Source organism: Ammodytes marinus (assembly GCF_949987685.1).
Source record: "Ammodytes marinus genome assembly, chromosome: 18".
Classification (NCBI taxonomy): domain Eukaryota; kingdom Metazoa; phylum Chordata; class Actinopteri; order Uranoscopiformes; family Ammodytidae; genus Ammodytes; species Ammodytes marinus.
The window spans coordinates 15,028,468-15,047,015 of record NC_137222.1 but is presented as its reverse complement, the minus strand read 5'-3'; the positions used below and the strand labels follow the sequence as shown (position 1 = coordinate 15,047,015).

Sequence of the window (18,548 nt, the reverse complement as noted above, 5' to 3'; positions counted from 1 at the left end):
AAAAAAAATACAAATACAAAACCAAAAACATTGGGAAAGTTTCATATGGACTACAGCAAAACTATAGTAGTTAAATAAATTAAACAAATGATATCTATGTGAAAAAACAACTCACACACACACACAACACAAATCCTTGCAGCAGACACACGCACACACGGCAAAGCGAGACACTGATAACACTGATACACAAAGAACAATACAATTATATGTCCCTTCCAAAATAAAACGTAATTTCAGTGAAACACATGACACGGGGGGCTATGGTGGTTAGTTCCTGATTTTTCTTTTTCAAAAATATACTGCATATCTATTTATATATTTATATAAACAACCAAATGTTTGACAATTTTCATTTATTTTTTTATAATTCTAAAATACATCTATAATATTTAGAAACAATATGTACAGTGTTCCCCTCCACAGTTTAGGCTCGTATGCAACATTAAACAAATTCTTCTAAAATGGAAGAATAAATTAACAAGGTTTTCAAGACATGGGGGGGTTAAGAGCTGATAGACTTTGTTTGTCTCACACACACTCTCTCGCTCTCTCTCGCTCTCTCTCACACACACACACACACACACACACCTGTTTCCAGTTGTACTTAATTGAAAGTATTTGATATTCAGCAATAGTTTCCACAATGTTCTTGTGTCCGAAACTTTATGAAACCATATTAATTGATATTGGCATGATCGATTACCCTTCAGTCCTAACAACACACACCAAACTAATGTCCATGAAGTTTAGTGTTGTGTGACAGATACAGAAAATGTCACATCCTTTTGCATGGTTTCTTTGCAAACAGTCAAGTCTTTGAGAGTCAACGGTATTGTCTGCAGCATCCACTGGAGTACTGCATTATGAGACAGGATCAGATGAACTCATGAGCCGATACATGCTGTCAGTCACCCATATGTGTGAGAGTTTTTACTCCAGTGGGCTGATGGTCGCTCCACTATAGAAACACAATCCACGTCTGCTGCAATGTGAGCAACGTGCAGAGGAAGAGGAGTAAAGATGGTGAGGTGTTTGATGCTGAAGATGTGTGATGGTAGTGGAAGTGGCTGTGGACTCTGTCTGGCGGCTGCACTGTGATGTAACCGTTGATGATGCGAACCAGCGGCGGTGGAGGAGACTGGACCATAGTGCTGCAGAGAGAGAGAGAAACAAAAAAACAAGAGAGTAGAAGAGACAATGAGTTTTTGTATTACTGTGGAACAGGGAAGAATTTTTATTTAAAATGTGTTTTTTGTTTTCAGTAAGAAGAACAGACAGAAAAATACTAATACATAACATACAAAATGAAGTCTAAATTTGCAGCAGAAGGCCAAGGTTAAAAATGTAATAACAAAGTGTATGTCTTGTGTAAAATACGAAAAGCGGCTGCTAAGAGTGCAAGAAAAAAGAAGAAAAAGTAGGCCTACACACATACCCAAATACTTATGTTTATACTAGTGGTGGGCCGTTATCGGCGTTAACGTGCTGCGTTAACGCCAGACTCTTATCGGCGATAAAAAAAAATATCGCCGTTAATCTCTTATTCCACCTCCTGTTCGGCTCAGGGAGCCAGTCATTTGTACAGTTCAGACTCGGCCGTAATGCTGCTGCACACACACACACACACACACACACACACACACACACACACACACACACACACACACACACACACACACACACACACACACACACACACACACACACACACACACACACACACACACACACACACACACACACACACACACACACACACACACACACAGACACACACGCTGAGACGAGGGGCGAAGCTTCTCTCACACACCCGCCGCTCTCTCTCTCTCCATCACTTGCCCACGACACAATCGGGTATTGGAACGCAGGGTGGGTGTGTGTGGCCACCGGTCGCCACGTGACTATAAGTTTCCAAGTTTTAAACACTTCTATCTCTTCAACGTCAACGTCACCGTACCCGAATCCTAAATATCCCCATAGCAGACGCTATATTTCATCGGGGGGAAAACTTTGTTTTGCGCCACAGTTCGACTCGGCCGTAATGCTGCTGCACACACACACACACACAGACACAGACAGGCACACACACACGCTGCATGGCAGAGACGAGGGGCGCTACCAAAAAGACGAGAGAAGCGGTTGGAGCAGTTGGAGAGTTTAGAGACACATGCGCGCACATTTATTTACATAAAATCGCAATCGCAGTCATTTGTGCAGTTATGTAAAATGTTTCACTAAGGAAAATGACTGAAAAAGTAACGCACAGTGACTTTGATGAGTAACTTTAATCTGATTACTGGTTTGGAGATAGTAACGCGTTAGATTACTCGTTACTGAAAAAAGAGGTCCGATGCCGGTAACGCGTTACTAAGTAACATCTTGTTGAACATTATTTATTTTCATCACCAATTATCATAGTAGGCTAGAACAGCTTCCTCAAGCAGTTTGTGATGCATGTTGGAAACAGGAGATGAGCCCCTGGTCTGATGCGCCACCTGGCTTGAGAAACACGTTCTCAAAGACTTACTTTGAGTCATTATTTAGGGAGCACACACACATTATGAATGAATTCAAATGAGCCATTTTAATCTAGATTAATCTAGATTAATTCCAAAATTAATCTAGATTAATCTAGATTCAAAAAATTAATCTATGCCCACCTCTAGTTTATACGTATATATCCTATATGCAGCCTCAACCTGCCCATTGGAGACAATTTAGTTTAGTCAAAATATTTCTCAAACAAACGAAGGCAACATCACATAATTCTGTGCACTAAAAGGAATTTAGCAACAATTGATGGGTTGTTCGCTCATGTTGCCTTCCCACTATCAATCAAGCATGATCAAATCACAGCCTATAGAAGATTGGAGTTTTAATCAATTTATTTCCATTGGTAATGCAGAAACTGTGGTCCAGTTGGCATTAATATGTTTTAAATAATGGGTGAAGAGAGACCAAACAAGCCGTGTGTAATCATTTTACGAGCTCAATTCAAACAAAACCTCCGGCATTGTGGGTGAGCCCTTATTATTCCCAGACCATATATTTCTTTAAACATGCAGCGTTTCTTGTTCTATCTTTGTACTGCTAAACCGCTACGCTATTCTATTGAGATTGAAAGGAAAATCGTGGTGTAATTTAAAAGAAGTGCATAACTCTCTCTCTCTACATTCCTCCAATCGTCCCGCTATTGCCAGAGAAAATATGCAAACTGCAGGAAGAAAACAATGGAAATATTAATGATGGCGGAGGCTTCAAAGGGGAAAATGCTCTCGACAAAAGGATTCCACTGTGGCAGTACTAGAGCAATCAGCAGCAATACAAAACGCCTGGGCATGTGAGTCATTGATCAGCCCCCAACCTCCGATCTGGCTGCTAGAGCTCCATACTCTCTTTCATTCCCCTGGTTGAATTATACATTCAGTCTGCTACTCTTTGGCGGTCTCTCTAGTTCTCTCTTTATCTGTCCGTTTCATAACAAGTCTGGCAATTAAATAATTTTCTTCAGGGAGTGCAGCGGTTGTGTGGTTTTTTGGGACTGGGACGAGGCCAGGCAAAACAAACAAGGCAAGTTCCTGTGCAGTCAGGATCTCCGGAAACCAGTGGGCTGCAACGTCAAATTTGGCACAGCATTACAACATCCAAATGCCGCACAACGTCTTTGAGAAAAAAAGTGATTGCAGGATTGTATTTCCAAAAATGTTCAGATTTATGTTTTTATTGGGAAACTTATTTTGACAAGCACTGAGATAAAGACAGAAAAATAAAAATGTCTTTCCTAATTTTCAAAAAAGGTCTTTAATCATGTCTGAGTCCTAAGTTTCTGCCATCAATTCAGTGCTCATCCTGACTGCGTCTGCAGATGAATAATTATTACTGGCAAATGACTTTCAGTTTGGATAGCTGACTGCAATCTGCTTGGCTGAAGAACTGACAGAGGGAAAAAAAAAAGTATTAATCGTCAGTAAAGAAAATATCTTCAAAATGTGTTCTATTAAGAAGTTACCGGTCGGTTTGAAATGCTGATCCCGACCAACTTTTAAATTACATCCAACTGATGGTGTTTGCATTACCCATGGATACTTGAATTAAATACTGTTTGCTTTGCATCGATCTTGGCTTAAGGCTGTTGTACTGCTGTAGCTCAAAGTCTTCAATGATTAAATAGATTTTTAATATGGAAGATTACTTTTAAAACCAAGCAGGGAGCGTCTTCTGTAAATCAATGAAGCATACTTCCAAATGTTCCGAGTATACAGAAGTTATGAATCAAGTTTATTTAGGGGTCTGAGGTCCAGCAGAGGTAAGGAACGGAAACCAGGTGTGACACATTGCTCTGTGGACACGCATCAAAAACAACACACCGGACTGTGGCGCAGTGGTAGTTTTGCTCCTGATTTATTTTGGATTGCCCTCTCCCATTTTGACTGGGCCACCTTACTCAGACATTAAAATATACAAAGACGTGCACCGCGTACACTTTGCAACGTGTGTACACAAACAGTCTGTTTCCCCTCAGTTTTCAGAAAATACAGGCTCTCTGTACAAGAGAGAAAAACATTTCTGCAGACATAATGTACACAAGCGCTCACAAACCCTCTCTGTTCCCGTGCAGAACAGATGCTACATGGACGGGGTTTTTCCCTTTCCATCTGTAATTTGGAATAGAGTATACTGTACATGGAAAAATGACATATGAGGGGGGGAAAAATCACTACATATATGCTTAAGTGCAGCACCTTGCAATGCTCCAACTTTTACCTGCCGGGAAGCCACAATTATATTTGATCATTTCTGAACCCTGCACTTTAATGTTTAATGCACCAAATGTTTCAGCATGTAATTATCCAAATTTAGAAATCACTGGCATAATTGAAGACTAATCAGTTTAAAAGGCAACTTAAGACTCTTTTTCTCCACTGTTCCACACTCACTCTAGTCCAAAGGTCTGGGAGCATCAGAACAAAATCAATGGCTGTATTATACGCACTAAAATGACTCTACAATGGCATTCCGCCTTTAAAGGTTACCAGTTTATCAGAGTAAAGCATACAGATCTACAGATATTACATTTCCCCATTGACCAGGTCTGACTGTATGTTGTTGTGGAAGTCAAATAAAATAATTAAAATAAACTAAATATGATAACATAATGTACAGCTATATACAGTGTATATTAACAGAGTAAATGAGAAGTGGAGAAGGAGAAATGGCATCGACACAGAACAAAATGAAAAAAGGGCCACAAAGGATGCAGGGCAGGTCATTTAAGGTCACCTGCAGACATCTCAAATATGTAAACCACCAATTTGAGCTGAATTTATGTGTGTAACAGTAGCCTATGGCGATGACAGGGGACTATGGGGTTTACTGTAAGTTCCAGTGTAAACAGTCTCCATCTGTAAAATGTTAATACTAGCCATAGCAAACAAGCTCTATGTTCCAGACAAATTAAAGAGTGTGGGAGGAGTTGACTCCTGCATGCAAACACATATTGGTCCGAAGACAGATACAAAAAACAAAATAAATAAATACACATCGATAATAAGACAGGAGAGATGTATCCTCCCACCTAACAGCTTTGGGATTGTTTAGCTAAAATGTGTACTTTTTTCGAGCAATTTTTTGACCATTCTGCCAAAGTTGTTTTATATAAAGTCTAAAGTCAGAGAAGGCATGGCATGTTGACTCAGTGGTTTGCTCTGCCTTGTCACAGCAAGAACGCCCCGGGGCCATTTTCTGCAACGTAAAAAAAAAAAAAAAAAAAAGGTTTCAATGTTTATGTGTGCGTGGGTTTCCTTCATGTGCTCCCATTTCTTCCCACAGTCCAGAGATGTGCATGTCCGATGTGCAACTGGAAACTCTTAAATTGCCCGCAGGTGTGAATGACTGTGGTTTGTCTGACCGTATGCGTCTGCACTGCACTCTGATAGACTAAAAAAGCCTCTGGAAAAAAATGCACGCTGCGATAGCGTCCAACTCCCAAACAGGATAAGTGGGTGTAGAAAACGGATGGATGGAGGGTTCAAATTAGCATCTACGCTTCCTGGCCACATGCACAATCACATCTGTAAGAACAAAACATTCTGCCTTTTCAGCGAACATTTGAGAGGCTTTTCGACACGGCAGACCACACCTTGCGCAGAGGTCTCCCCTTCTTTTTGTCTGAAAGGTGAGCTGGTTTCGTTGTCCGGTGAGTCCCTGCCTGGAGCCACAGTGAGTGAGACCCAAAAACCGGATACTTGATAGGAATTCCCAGTCAGGCTGCTTTTTTCACTGTCAAGACACTTAGACCGGCTAAAGGAACTAGTCTGGACTCATACCACTACACTGCAGGCTGTGTGTGTGTGTGTGTGTGTGTGTGTGTGTGTGTGTGTGTGTGTGTGTGTGTGTGTGTGTGTGTGTGTGTGTGTGTGTGTGTGTGTGTGTGTGTGTGTGTGTGTGTGTGTGTGTGTGTGTGTGTGTGTGTGTGTGTGCGTGCTGAAGGGCTGTGCAGACTGCATGACGAGTATGGTGATGTGATATGGTATAGCCGTTTGAGCCTGCGGCCCGGCACAAGGAAGTGTCAGTTTGATTCTATAGACTAAGTGGATAGACTCTGCATTGCACATTTCCAATTTCCCCCTCCTCACATCCTCTCTGCATTTCTTCTCTGAGGTTTCACCGTTATACTCTTTTCTCGCCATTCCCTTTCTCACAGCAAAAGAGACAGCAAAGTCAATGATGGTCCATGTGCGATTTATAAGAAACCAAACCATGGCTAGGTTCCAATACCAATACTTCCCTGCTATTAAGTATGGTAGAAACATATTTAGGATGTCCCAATACATGTAGTCAGATGCAGCATGCTTAGAAATACCCGGATGCCCTACTACATCTACTGATTTTTAGTGTGGAAATCAGGATGCTTTTCTGACCCACTATCCACTGCGCACCCGATGTCAGGTCACATCGACGGAGCCTCCATGTGAAATCAACCAGCAATTTCCACGGATATACAGTATAAGCAAGAGGCGAGTTCAAGGTGCGATGTTATGACAAAATAAATAAGCTCACTTTTTATGATCAGCTGTAGTATGTGGAATAGAAAAAAAAGAAAGAGCATGCCATTTGAAAACGCAGGGTCTGTGTTGTATCCTCTCTCACCTCTCCTCGATGCGAACCCAGAGGTCGTTGAAATGCCGGTGCCGTTGTTTCTTCTGCTTGTTCCTCCTCTTTTTCTTGAGCATTTTCCTCTCGGCTTTCTCCAGCATGTCCAGGCTGTCGGCGGGCAGCAGCATGTGTGGCAGCAGGTCGTCCTCCAGGGAGCGCCCCTCATCCTCCTCCATGTGGGGAAGCTCATGGAAGAAAGGCTCCAGCAGAGGAGACTCATCCTGGTCCTCTTCTGACTCTGGAGAGGAAGGTCTGGAAGATGATCTCCTAGAAGGTGCACACATGAACGGGAACATTAGATGCTTTTGAAAAGAATTAAGGTAGACTGAGATGTTTAATCACAGCATGTGCCGTCTTGTTTTCAGGGCCTGCAGATATCAACTGCCACAGATCATTTGATCCTATAGACAAAAGGATTAGTGGTGGGTAATGTATAATGCTGCATAAGTGTTTTCTACGAACGTCGTAATACGTTTAGGCACATCATATGATTTTTAATTCATTGTTTTCTGTGGTTCTCCTTTAGAACATTCTATTGATTCACACAAATGTGTGCACAAATCCAGCCAATGTTACGACCACCAATCTCCTTCTTTTTTTAAAAACATATAAAATCTTGGAAGTCTACTGGTTTACTGTGTTTCCTTTAATGTGACGGCATGAAAGAGGAAGTGCCATTGAAAAGGTTTTACATCCAGGAAAAAGAAAGGCGAAGCTAGTGCTGAAAGAGAGGGATAATTCCTGCTATGTAATAACAGGACTCCGTGGCCCTTCCAAGAACCAACATGTGGTCTGATAAAGAACATATCCAAAATATTCTGGAAAAACAAATGAAAGCCCCAAGAAGGAAAGAGCAAAAACTCCTCTATTCCATGTCAAACACTCCTGATGACACACTCACTTGAACCCTATCAGACCAACACAGCGAGATAGGATAAACCCATATCATGCATACAGCAGTCAACACAGTGTGTGGTATAATTCTACAGGTAAGCAGAGATATGCATTGACAGACATTTGGATGTCACCATGTGTTGTGTGAATGGTGAATTCCAAGGATTAACCCATGACAGCGATCTAGTGTTATTAAGTCTAATGCAGGTTCATCACATGCTCATAATCCTTCATCAAACAGCAGAGTGTGCGAGTGAAAGTAGATTTACTCATTCGTTCACTCGCACACACACGCACCAGAAACACAGATCTTCAATGAGATAGTCACCCGCACAGTTGGCCATGGTAGAGTGCACTACATGCTTCACAGCAGGAGGTATGAGCTCTGCTTGGCTAGGCCCTTTTCAACAACACTTCATTGGTGGCCAGTTGGGATTTTGTCTGATTTATCAGCGGAACAATCTACATAGTGAAAAAAAAACAGCCGGAAAAATAATAATAAAAGGCCCAGATGAATAGGAGACCACACTGAGAATATTTTCCTAAAACAAAAACAAAAAAATCAGAACATGAAATGCCTACAGCACTATCCCAACACCACACCACATCACCCCTTACACATACAGAACTGCAGCTTGGTCTATAAGACATCATTTAACAGAAGTAATGAAGCTTGGTTCATGATTAATATGCTGCAGGTTCATAGTCACAAATCGTATTAATAACTGCTAGCAGATTATTCTCTTTGCACCACATTTACAGTATTATTTTCTACCTTTGATTCGAAAATGAAACTGATATTTCCTCATTGGCTGCAAACCTGTTATGAATACTCTCACTTAAACCATATTTGTCACGTTCAAAAGTTGTAATCCTTATGATTTGAAGGTTAGTTTGGTGACAACTACTAGTGGATACTGGTGGTAACAGTGTGCTATATAATACAGCAAGAAATTCTTGAGCAGCTTCTTTTGTTAGAAGCCCCTGTTTAGCCAGTTCAGTGCTCATCAGTTTAAACTAGCGGTATTATACAGTATAAGGTTTGGTTTGTATACATGCAGGCATTGTTTGTTGTGAATCTCATATGCACCACTTACAATATGTAGAAGGGAAAACACATTTACTGGCTACATTTCAAGCGCAAGAACATTTGAATTATAAACATTAAAACAAGTGGATAAAATGAGTTCTCATGTTGAGGTACATTTGGAGACAGCGAGTACCAAAAGGAGAATCACTCGGTGGATAACTACCGAGTGCAGCCTTTGATAGTTTGATTATTTGCAGACAACACATTTCTCCCAAGGACTGAAGCAGAACGTGAACATCTGTTTTGGGTCAGCGAAAGACACATGGACCAACCAGTGAAGTCGTGCCTACTTGGGAAAATGATTTCCCCATTATAAATTCAGTCAGTGAAAAAGTTGAGAGAAATATGTATTCCTGTCAGAGCCATGAGGCCTGTATAATGTGGCCGGGACATGAAACCTTACACCCATTTAAGTGATAAAATATGGACCTTTGATTTTCACAGATTTGTGTTTTTTTTGTAAGAAATCGTAATGTGCAACAACTCTGAGGAAACATAATATTTTCTGCCCATTTTTGTACCGGTCATCTCTAGAATTGCCTATCCTTTTATCTGCTGTTTTATTCTCTCATCTCGCAGACCTTCTTTATAAAAAATGAAAACCTAAAAATTAAATAGACACAACCCAGTCTCTTGCACCGTTAACACAATTTAAAAAGAAAATATCAAATATCTTTGTCTCTATGATACACTTGACCAAATCAAATATGTGTGTTGTACGTTATGAATCCTTTTAAAGTTGATATTCATATGTAAAATATTTCTGTGTGATTTATACCAAAATCATATAACTAAACAAACTAAAGCTTAACAGAAATATTTACAAGCTGAAAAAAAGTTCAGTGTTGCATGCAGGTAAAATTTTAAGAATCGCATAATATTTGATTTCAGGAAAAACATTGAATGAATTTAGTACAATGTGAAGCTCATATAATATTAGGGGGTTAGCTATAAGTAAAAGATCCTAAAACCCAGTTCAATTACAAAATCCAGTTTGTTACGTGTGTCACTAGATTGTGTATGTGTGCGTGTGCATGTGCGTGTGTGTGTGTGTGTGTGTGTGTGTTTACAGGCATTTTAGCAGTAAATGTACCTGTTTATGGGCTGCCCAGCGGGGGTGTGCTCCACCTCGTATCCCTGGCGACGAAGCACATCAATGACTGTATTGTTGCCAAGAAAGTGACCTGCAACCGTGAGAAAGAAAGAAATGGTCATGTTGAGCTACTGCAAGTGAAGTGAAACTAAACAAGACATTTTCTATCCATTTGAACTGCATTGTTTCAGAAGGGCCTAGGGAAATGCATATCCACAATTATATTGAAGAAATAAAGGTGACAAAGAGATGTCCTGTAACAATGGCACACAGAGTCGCACACACACAAAATAAAGCCTGTTTTATGTTGGAAATGCACACACACACACACAGGAGGTCAATGTATCACATAATAGTGTTCCAGGTATATGTCATATTACTGGGTAATAATTTGCTCAAAAGGAGAGCCTGATGTTGGATAGCTCTTTGTTCTCAAGTGTCACCTCACTAGTAGATTGAAGATACTGAAGGACATTCTATGAAACGTTTACTTTGAAGGGAGGACATTTACATTTAACCATAAATTAAGAGTTTGATGAAATATCTGCAAAAAGAAAATCAATATTTGTCTCGAATATGAGTATAAAAGGCTTTTTAAGACCAGTGAATGCAAGGATGATATATGTTTCCATTCTTGCCATCAGGTGCTCTTCTCCTCACATCATGTCATATTTCTGCTGCCTTCTAAAACGTTTCAGTGCTTTTCAGGACTTTTCCCTGCATCCCATTTATTACTTTTACACCTTCAATTTACTCGTGTTTTTCCTCTAATCCTCTCCTTTAATGGATTATCCTTTGATCACCCCCCCCCCCACACACACACATACACACACACACACACACACACACACACACACACACACCCTCCATATCTGCCTCCTTTTATGCTTTCCTTTCCATTTTGTATTTTTCCATTCACCTGCACTCTTGTCCCTCTCCCTCTCTCTTTCTGGCTGTGACCCCTCTCTCAGCAGCTATGTGAAGTGGTGGATGGGGGGGTGGTAGTGTGGTGTGGTGGTGGGCATTGAGGCTTCAGGTTGCCATGTCAAGAGGTCTCCATTCTTCCCCCCTCAGTGTGACATGGGGGAGCAGGGGCCCTTTGTTTGGGCCTGCTCAGCCGTGGCACCACAGAGCTGTGTAAACAATGAGGGCCCCGGCACTTTAATCTGGCCCAGAGCCATCGATAGAGGGAGGTCGGGCACTGGATGCACTGTGGGTGCCATGATGCTGCTGCTGCCCCATCTCTAGAACTAATAAGTGTTTGGCTAAACTAGGTCGCAGTATGTAATAGCCCATGGAAAAGGGAGGACTGAGGGGCTACTCCTCAAAAGTGCAATGTCAACATTTGATCCGGTCCAGTGACCAGTGAAAAGTGTAAGAACCATTTTTAATTTGTCTTTTTTGGTAAATGTGACTGATTTTTGTTCCACTGGAATCAAGACAGATGGACCTTTTTAATGAACTGACAAGCTTTGTATGTTTTTTACGCTTTATTTGGTCAGTTTCTGGTGCGTTTTCAATGAAAATATGGTTTAGCATTTCTCGGGAGTGAAGGTGCACATACTAATTCGACCACCTCTCAACTGCATGTCCGAAAAGACAAACATTTATTTTCTACTCTGAAATCATTACCAATGCAGGTGGTCAGTTGAATGAATGAATACCCAGCGGCTCTCAAACTCTCCATGGGAGTTTGAAAGCAGTTTTCCAGCCTGTCCACGTTTGAGAAACAACTCAGTGTGTGATTTATGTGAGTTTACGTCAGGGGATTAAGGTGGGACAAATGGAGCTGTTCGGCACAATGTAGGGCCACAGAAGGGTGGGCGGACTTCAAAACATCAAAGGGACACACACACACGCACCCACACTCACACATAGAAATACGTATACACACAAATTCTAACTGGAGGCAAACCATCAATTCTGATGTGTCCCCAAAGGCTTCAATGTGTTTTTTGGGGACCTTACTGTGCGTTTGAAGAGTTAAAATAACAAGCTGGAAACTGCAGAAGATCTTAGAAACCTGGTTTTAAACGTTCCATGCAACAAGTCTAAATCTAAAAAAAAAAAAATTATGAGATCAAATTATTAATAAAACACACACATTTGCCTTTATAGTGGATGTTCTGCAAACATGCTTTCTATTTTGGGGCAGCCTTAAGCAATTTCATAGAAACCTACTATAATACTCAAAGCATAGAATAGAACAACTATACAACTTCACACACTTTCTCAAGAGGGGCCTATTCTTGGAACATTTCATATTGAAATGCGACCCTTTGGAAATGATGATTCGATGAATTTAAATCAAATGTTTTGCTGGAACACAAAGACCATTTTTTTTTCCTGAAAAGCAAGTCCACCTTAACAAAAACAAGTTTCATACTGGAAAAAAAAACCTGTAGCTTTTCCAGTGCGTCGAAGTCATGGAATTACAAACAAAAAACAACATTTCAGACATCTTTGATTTAAAATGATTGATGCCTTGGCAGAAAAAAAGGAACAGAAAATTATGTTTTAAAAGGTCTGAATTTTCCTGAAATTAGGCCTCATGTATGAATGATGTAGCCTGAACATGGAGGCATGACTATGCCAGGTAAATTGTGACAAATGTACTGTATCTTTCTTCTCTTTCATACAGCTGGTAATTGGTGGAAATAAATAAATAAATTAAAGACTTCTTTTTTTACTCACTACCCCCATATGTTTTCCCCCTTTTCCTCTTGGATTTATTTCTTCCGTCCACGGCAGTGAATTATTGTTTTTTCTACAGAATACTTTTAAGAATACTTTTAAGAGGGACTTGAACTGAGACGGCCCTTCCTACATGTCCTAATCCCTTGTGTCCTACCAATAGAAAGAACATGCTTTTCATTTCTATCCATATGAGTCTCCCAAAAGTTAGAAGAGGCTGTGGTGAGGAAAACACCTGTGCATCCATTGTCAAAGAAACATTTCTACTGTGACACAGCTTGCACCAACATCTGTGTCGGGGAGGACACTTTCTGGGAGTGTTTTTAGGACTCGCACAGTGACTCACAGCAAAACTACTTCCCCACTCAAATATTTTTTTTGTTTCTTTATTACTTCCATATTCGCTTCAGAACAAAACACACATAATAAAAAAAAAAAAACTTGTGGAGCTTTATGGCGTTCTCCTGCACTGCATTAACTTTGGTTCTGCCACGCTGGTTTCACAGATGTTTTCATCGCATGTCTTTGCTAAACATGTTGACACACACAATCAGATATTGTGGTTATTGGTTGTCTCACGGCAAATCAAAATGAAAACATTGCATTGTGCCCCCAGCTCGGGAAAAAGCTGTAACCTTTTCTTCTTTGATACTGATTCCTACTGAATATAGTTTTACTCTCCACTATGTCACTTTAATGAATTCATTCAAGATTGTTTTGATCTGGAGACTTCCACCTTAAGGCCTAAAATGTGTCACTACAGTTTTGTCTTAGGTTCCCAATCCACTACATAAGAAATAGAAGTCATGTTCATTTAGGCTCCTAGCAGGGAAACGGCCTGCAGCCCATGTAAGGGCCCGACCCACAGTTTAAGAAGCACACTTCTGGAGTGACATCCGTGACATCTGACATACATTTCCACAGATTATTTATTTAGGGCCAATTTCATACATTTTAAAATCCATGAAATGGGCCAAAAATATGCACCATCAATGCACAATATGTTGGACTGTACGTCTTTCCAGCAGCACTAAGAGAGGGCCGAGATGGTAGAGATAAAAACCGGGGGACAGACCTGAAAGCTCTCATTCACAGCTCGCTCCCTACAAGTGACATTCATGCATTGGACCACTGTGTTAAAGGTTCACAGATTAGCTCACGTCATGGTTATAGAAATGTACAGAGTTTTTAAATGTTTATTGAACTTTTCGGTGAATTGACAGCTTTTATAACAGACTGTGACAGCATCTAACGATCAGGTTTGCACAACCTTGACCAAGTCCTTTACATTGACAGAACCTAACCATACACTCGATTCACTAAACGTAGAGAATATATGGATATGTACATTTTGCCGATACTGTACATTCATACAAATGTTTCCTTCTTATGCTGTTCCTCTTTGAAGCACAAAGATGCTTCCAGTGTCATTGTGAAGAAGACCACCTGAACAGAGACCAAGGCGTGACCAAGACCAGAGTGTATCGAAGCCAAGAAGAGACCAGGACTGTGAGGGCATGAGACCTGGACCAAGAGCATGTGCAAAATGTGCAACAAGCAAACCATAGAACATCCTCAAATTGATCTAGAAGATCCACATTTCTATAAAAACACAAACAAAAATCTAATTAAGATTCCTTTCTCTACCTAATGTATAGTCATAGACTGTGTCCATGTGTGATTGATTTTCCTGTGTGACTTTGAAATAAAATCCAAGGCATCGTTGTGTTAGGCCGAGACAACACCAAGTCAAGATGCGAGACGAGAATGAGACCTTCAAAAAGTGGTCTCAAGACTGGTTTGGAGACGTACTGCAACACTGGATGCTATGCACCCTCCTTATAACTGATGATGAGTGCTTTTATTAATCTTATCAACATTTCATTATAGTAGTTATACCGGGCTGCCACTCATTCCTACTGCATTACAATTTTGCCTGTAATCCGCACTAGGAACACTGACTATTGTATTATCTGCCAATTATGTAAAACACCAAGTGAAAGAGTTGTACAAATAACAATAAAATGTATCTTACCGGAAAACCATTTGTATTTAACTTGAATGAAGTCTTTCTGCACACCTTTACTCTAGTCTGAGAAATGCCAGCTGAGAATGGCAGCGGCATCTGACCTTAAAAAGACATCCAGTCTCCACAATCATCGGCTCAAATTATTAGAACATATGGTAAGCCTTAAATAGCGTTCCTATTCTATACACATTAATATTTACATTAAAACTTGTTACCAGGGCCCTAGCGGCAGTTCTCATAACATTACAGCATGTTGGATAAACAAACGATACGGGCAGCGCTGAGGCCATTCTGCTCCATACAGCCTTTTGCTAGCTGTTTATGTACACATGTTCCCTGCTAGTCATCCGGCCCGGGCAGCCCATAATCGCCCCTACTAAGAACTATATGAAGCCTTTTATTGAAGATGACAATGAGGTGTCTGGTACTTTCTTTAGTCTGTGGTATGCAGAGCTTTAGTATGTCACTTCCTGGAAGTAACATTTATTGCAAATGACATAAAAAGCCACACACTTTTGGCTCTGAAACACCTTGCAACAGGCCAATTTTAGGAGGCTCTCTCTCTCTTCTTGTGTAGATATTTGACGCAGCGGTTTTGGAGACATCGATCGTGCATAAATTACAGCGCACACAGCCATAAAACAGAGCCATTAGAAAGAGACAGTTAACCTATTGTCAAAAGTCAGTTTTAGACTGAATTGTTTTTATGACATCCCTGGGACATCGGAAGTTTTAAACAGCCAAAGATTCTACTGGAAAATCTCTGTCCTCGCTCACCAGAACTGCTAACAGACGTGTAAACCTCAGTGTCTTCGACAGCCGAGGAGACGCAGCCATCCATAAAAGTGACAGTCAAGTCAAGGACAAATAACAGGAAAATTATTGGTTATCCACTGGCACAGGGATCACACAGTCATCCTGGTGTTTTGCAAACAATGCCAGCTATATATTAACACACATATCAAGTGTCTGGGAGTACGGGCTCTGCTTACATAGCACTTCTCCTTATCCCTTGGTTGAATCATGCTGTTGAATGTATCTGATGGACAGTCAGTTCCTCCCCTGTGTTAAATTTAAACCTCATCTATTATCGGTCAAGTGCAATTTGTTTGAAAGGAACAGGAAACTGTTGGCAATAGCCTCAAAACAGAGACGATGTGATTAAATACTGTCAAGCCATCAGACAGTAATGACATACAGTAGCATAGACAGAGTCTATCAGTCGTTACTTCATCAGTCTGGAATCATTTGTGGGCGAGATAAAGGTTCCCATGGTATTCTGTTGAACGTTACTGTATTTTGGATATATTGTTTGTTTGATCAATTCTAAATAGGTGTAGTTTATATTTTACAGAGACAAGTGAGATTAAGGTTCTCATGAGCGGCTAGCAAATTAACATGCTATCATTATCTTATTACCACCAAACACAAGTTTTCACGTTAACATAGTTTACACAAAGTTTTTAAGAAAATGACGATGTCATCTTCAGAAACAAGGCCCATGCAGTAGGTAATTAATAGCTAAGCCATTCAGTGTGTCATCAAAGTCATTAGGCAACACTGTATGGGAACTGTTAACAACACGTTTCACAATCCATCAACGAATGTTGACATATTTCAATGGCTATGTGAAATCTTTGACCTTGTGGCACTAGACGACAAGTCATGGTATCACTTAAGTCATCAGAATGTATCATCTGGACACAATCTATGTCTGTACCAAATTTAGATGCAATTCATCCAATCTTTACGAATTACGTGGCTATCCTTCAAAAATAGTTTTTGAGGCCTGACCAAAGTGGTGAACCTACCGACCAACTCACACTGGAATCCCCAGAGCCACATTGCTGGCGCAATTCAATTACTGGATAGCAGCAGTTAATGTTGTAATTTTGAAGTGAAACTTTGATAATCTATGAAACGTAGCCAACTTGCGGTGTTGAGACCTGAGAGTCTCTTAATGTTAATATAATATTCATCCGACCAGGCACCAAGATTCTTTACCGCTGGATGGGCCACGGAAAAATAGTTTCAAAATGAATGTTTTTCGCCTGGAATCAATTTAGTATGATGTTACTTGCAGCTATACGTTGTCATTTTGATCCAAACTCCCTGAAGGATAAGGATACTGTTGATATAATAGCTTAGGAGAGAAAGTCGGTAGCCAAAACCAAGATGTTTGGTTTAATGTGTCTGCATACAAGGCCACAAATTCTGCTTGGGTTGCGAAAAAATAAAACAAAAATCGTGCGCTGTCATTGGTTCCAACCGGTCCAAAACCTACAGCGTATTCAATTTCAGTGCCAATCTGTCGCATCTTTCAATTCTCCCTCCTCGGTATTCTATCTAAAAAAAATAAATGCTACACTTAATAACAAAACTGCATACGATTTAGCCCACTAATGTGTGTTTGGATATACAAAAGGAACATAGATTGACGTAGAGGCAGAGAATAACAGTTTAGGGGTGAAACCACCGATGGAGCCAAACTAAACCTCCAGATGTTTTTTTAAAGCTTCTGCTGCTTACTCAATAATGTCCAACTGTATAGACCTTGTTTCTGAAGATGATGTCATAATTTCCTTCAAACCTAAGGTACATGGTAAATCCTATATATAGGCACCACAAATGCAGCACAATCTGTTGTAATGATATTTCATTACGGACAAAACTGATGAACCGACCAATTTCATAAAGAGCATCACAAGACCTTAGCGCCAGTATAGACCTGTTTTTTCCAATACAAACTCAAGAAAAGTCTGACTTCTCCTTTTTTTAAGCTGCCAGTCACCTGAAATAAAATAAATCGAATGAAAATGTTAGGCTATAGAACAGTTTAAGGTTGTGAAAAAATGGTTCTGCTAATTATAGAAAAACACTTTTTAATAAGATAAAACTATAATTAAGTCTATTTCCATGTACATTGATTTGATCCAAACTGCCTTTTCCCCATCCGTTCTTTCAATTGCTCGCTCTGTCTCTATGATTCTGTATATATATATAGAAAATAAATAAAAAACATTTATGTCACTATAAAAACAATTATTTGCAATACTGGGAGTTTTATTGGTGCTTTGTTGAAGAAGAAATTGTGATTCAGCACAAGAAATTTTTCTAGCATTCCATATATTGAAGCCTTAACCAAATGTATCAAATCCCGCATCATTTCTCATAATTTGCCAAAACAAACATCTAGATGTATGACTTTTTACTTTTGAGATCCGTGTCGCTGGTGAGGAACAACCATGCAATGTGATTTCACACATTTATAATATGCATTTCACCATCTGTTATGACTTCCCCCCAAGGCCATAAAGCTTGAACATGGCCTCTATAGTAACTGGCACCTCTTGAAAGGCACCAGAAACAATGAAGATATTCTTGACAACATATCCGAAGAACCGGACAGCTTTTTCTATATTCAAATTCCTCCTGGCATATAGTTTTGAATGTAGTGGATACCATTGAAATGAGAATGCTCTGATAAAATGCAGCTGTGATATGGCTGTGTGAATTTGAAAAGACACAGAACAGCAAGCCGACGCCACAAATACACCTTTGTTCCATGAAATGAGCCTTTCTTAAGTCAC

At 40.1% G+C, this 18,548-nt stretch overlaps 1 protein-coding gene across 1 annotated transcript in view; it reads right to left on the bottom strand.

Annotated features, from left to right (window-relative positions):
* Window positions 1–961: 961 nt before the first annotated feature.
* The window catches only part of trabd2a (TraB domain containing 2A), a gene marked incomplete at both ends in the record, with an annotated part of 66,625 nt that continues 49,038 nt past the window's right edge, over window positions 962–18,548 (bottom strand). The window contains 3 exons of the mRNA XM_080046629.1: window positions 962–1,154; window positions 7,153–7,425; window positions 10,236–10,326. Coding sequence (XP_079902755.1) covers window positions 962–1,154; window positions 7,153–7,425; window positions 10,236–10,326 — 557 coding nt within the window. The remainder of the gene's footprint in view (window positions 1,155–7,152; window positions 7,426–10,235; window positions 10,327–18,548) is intronic.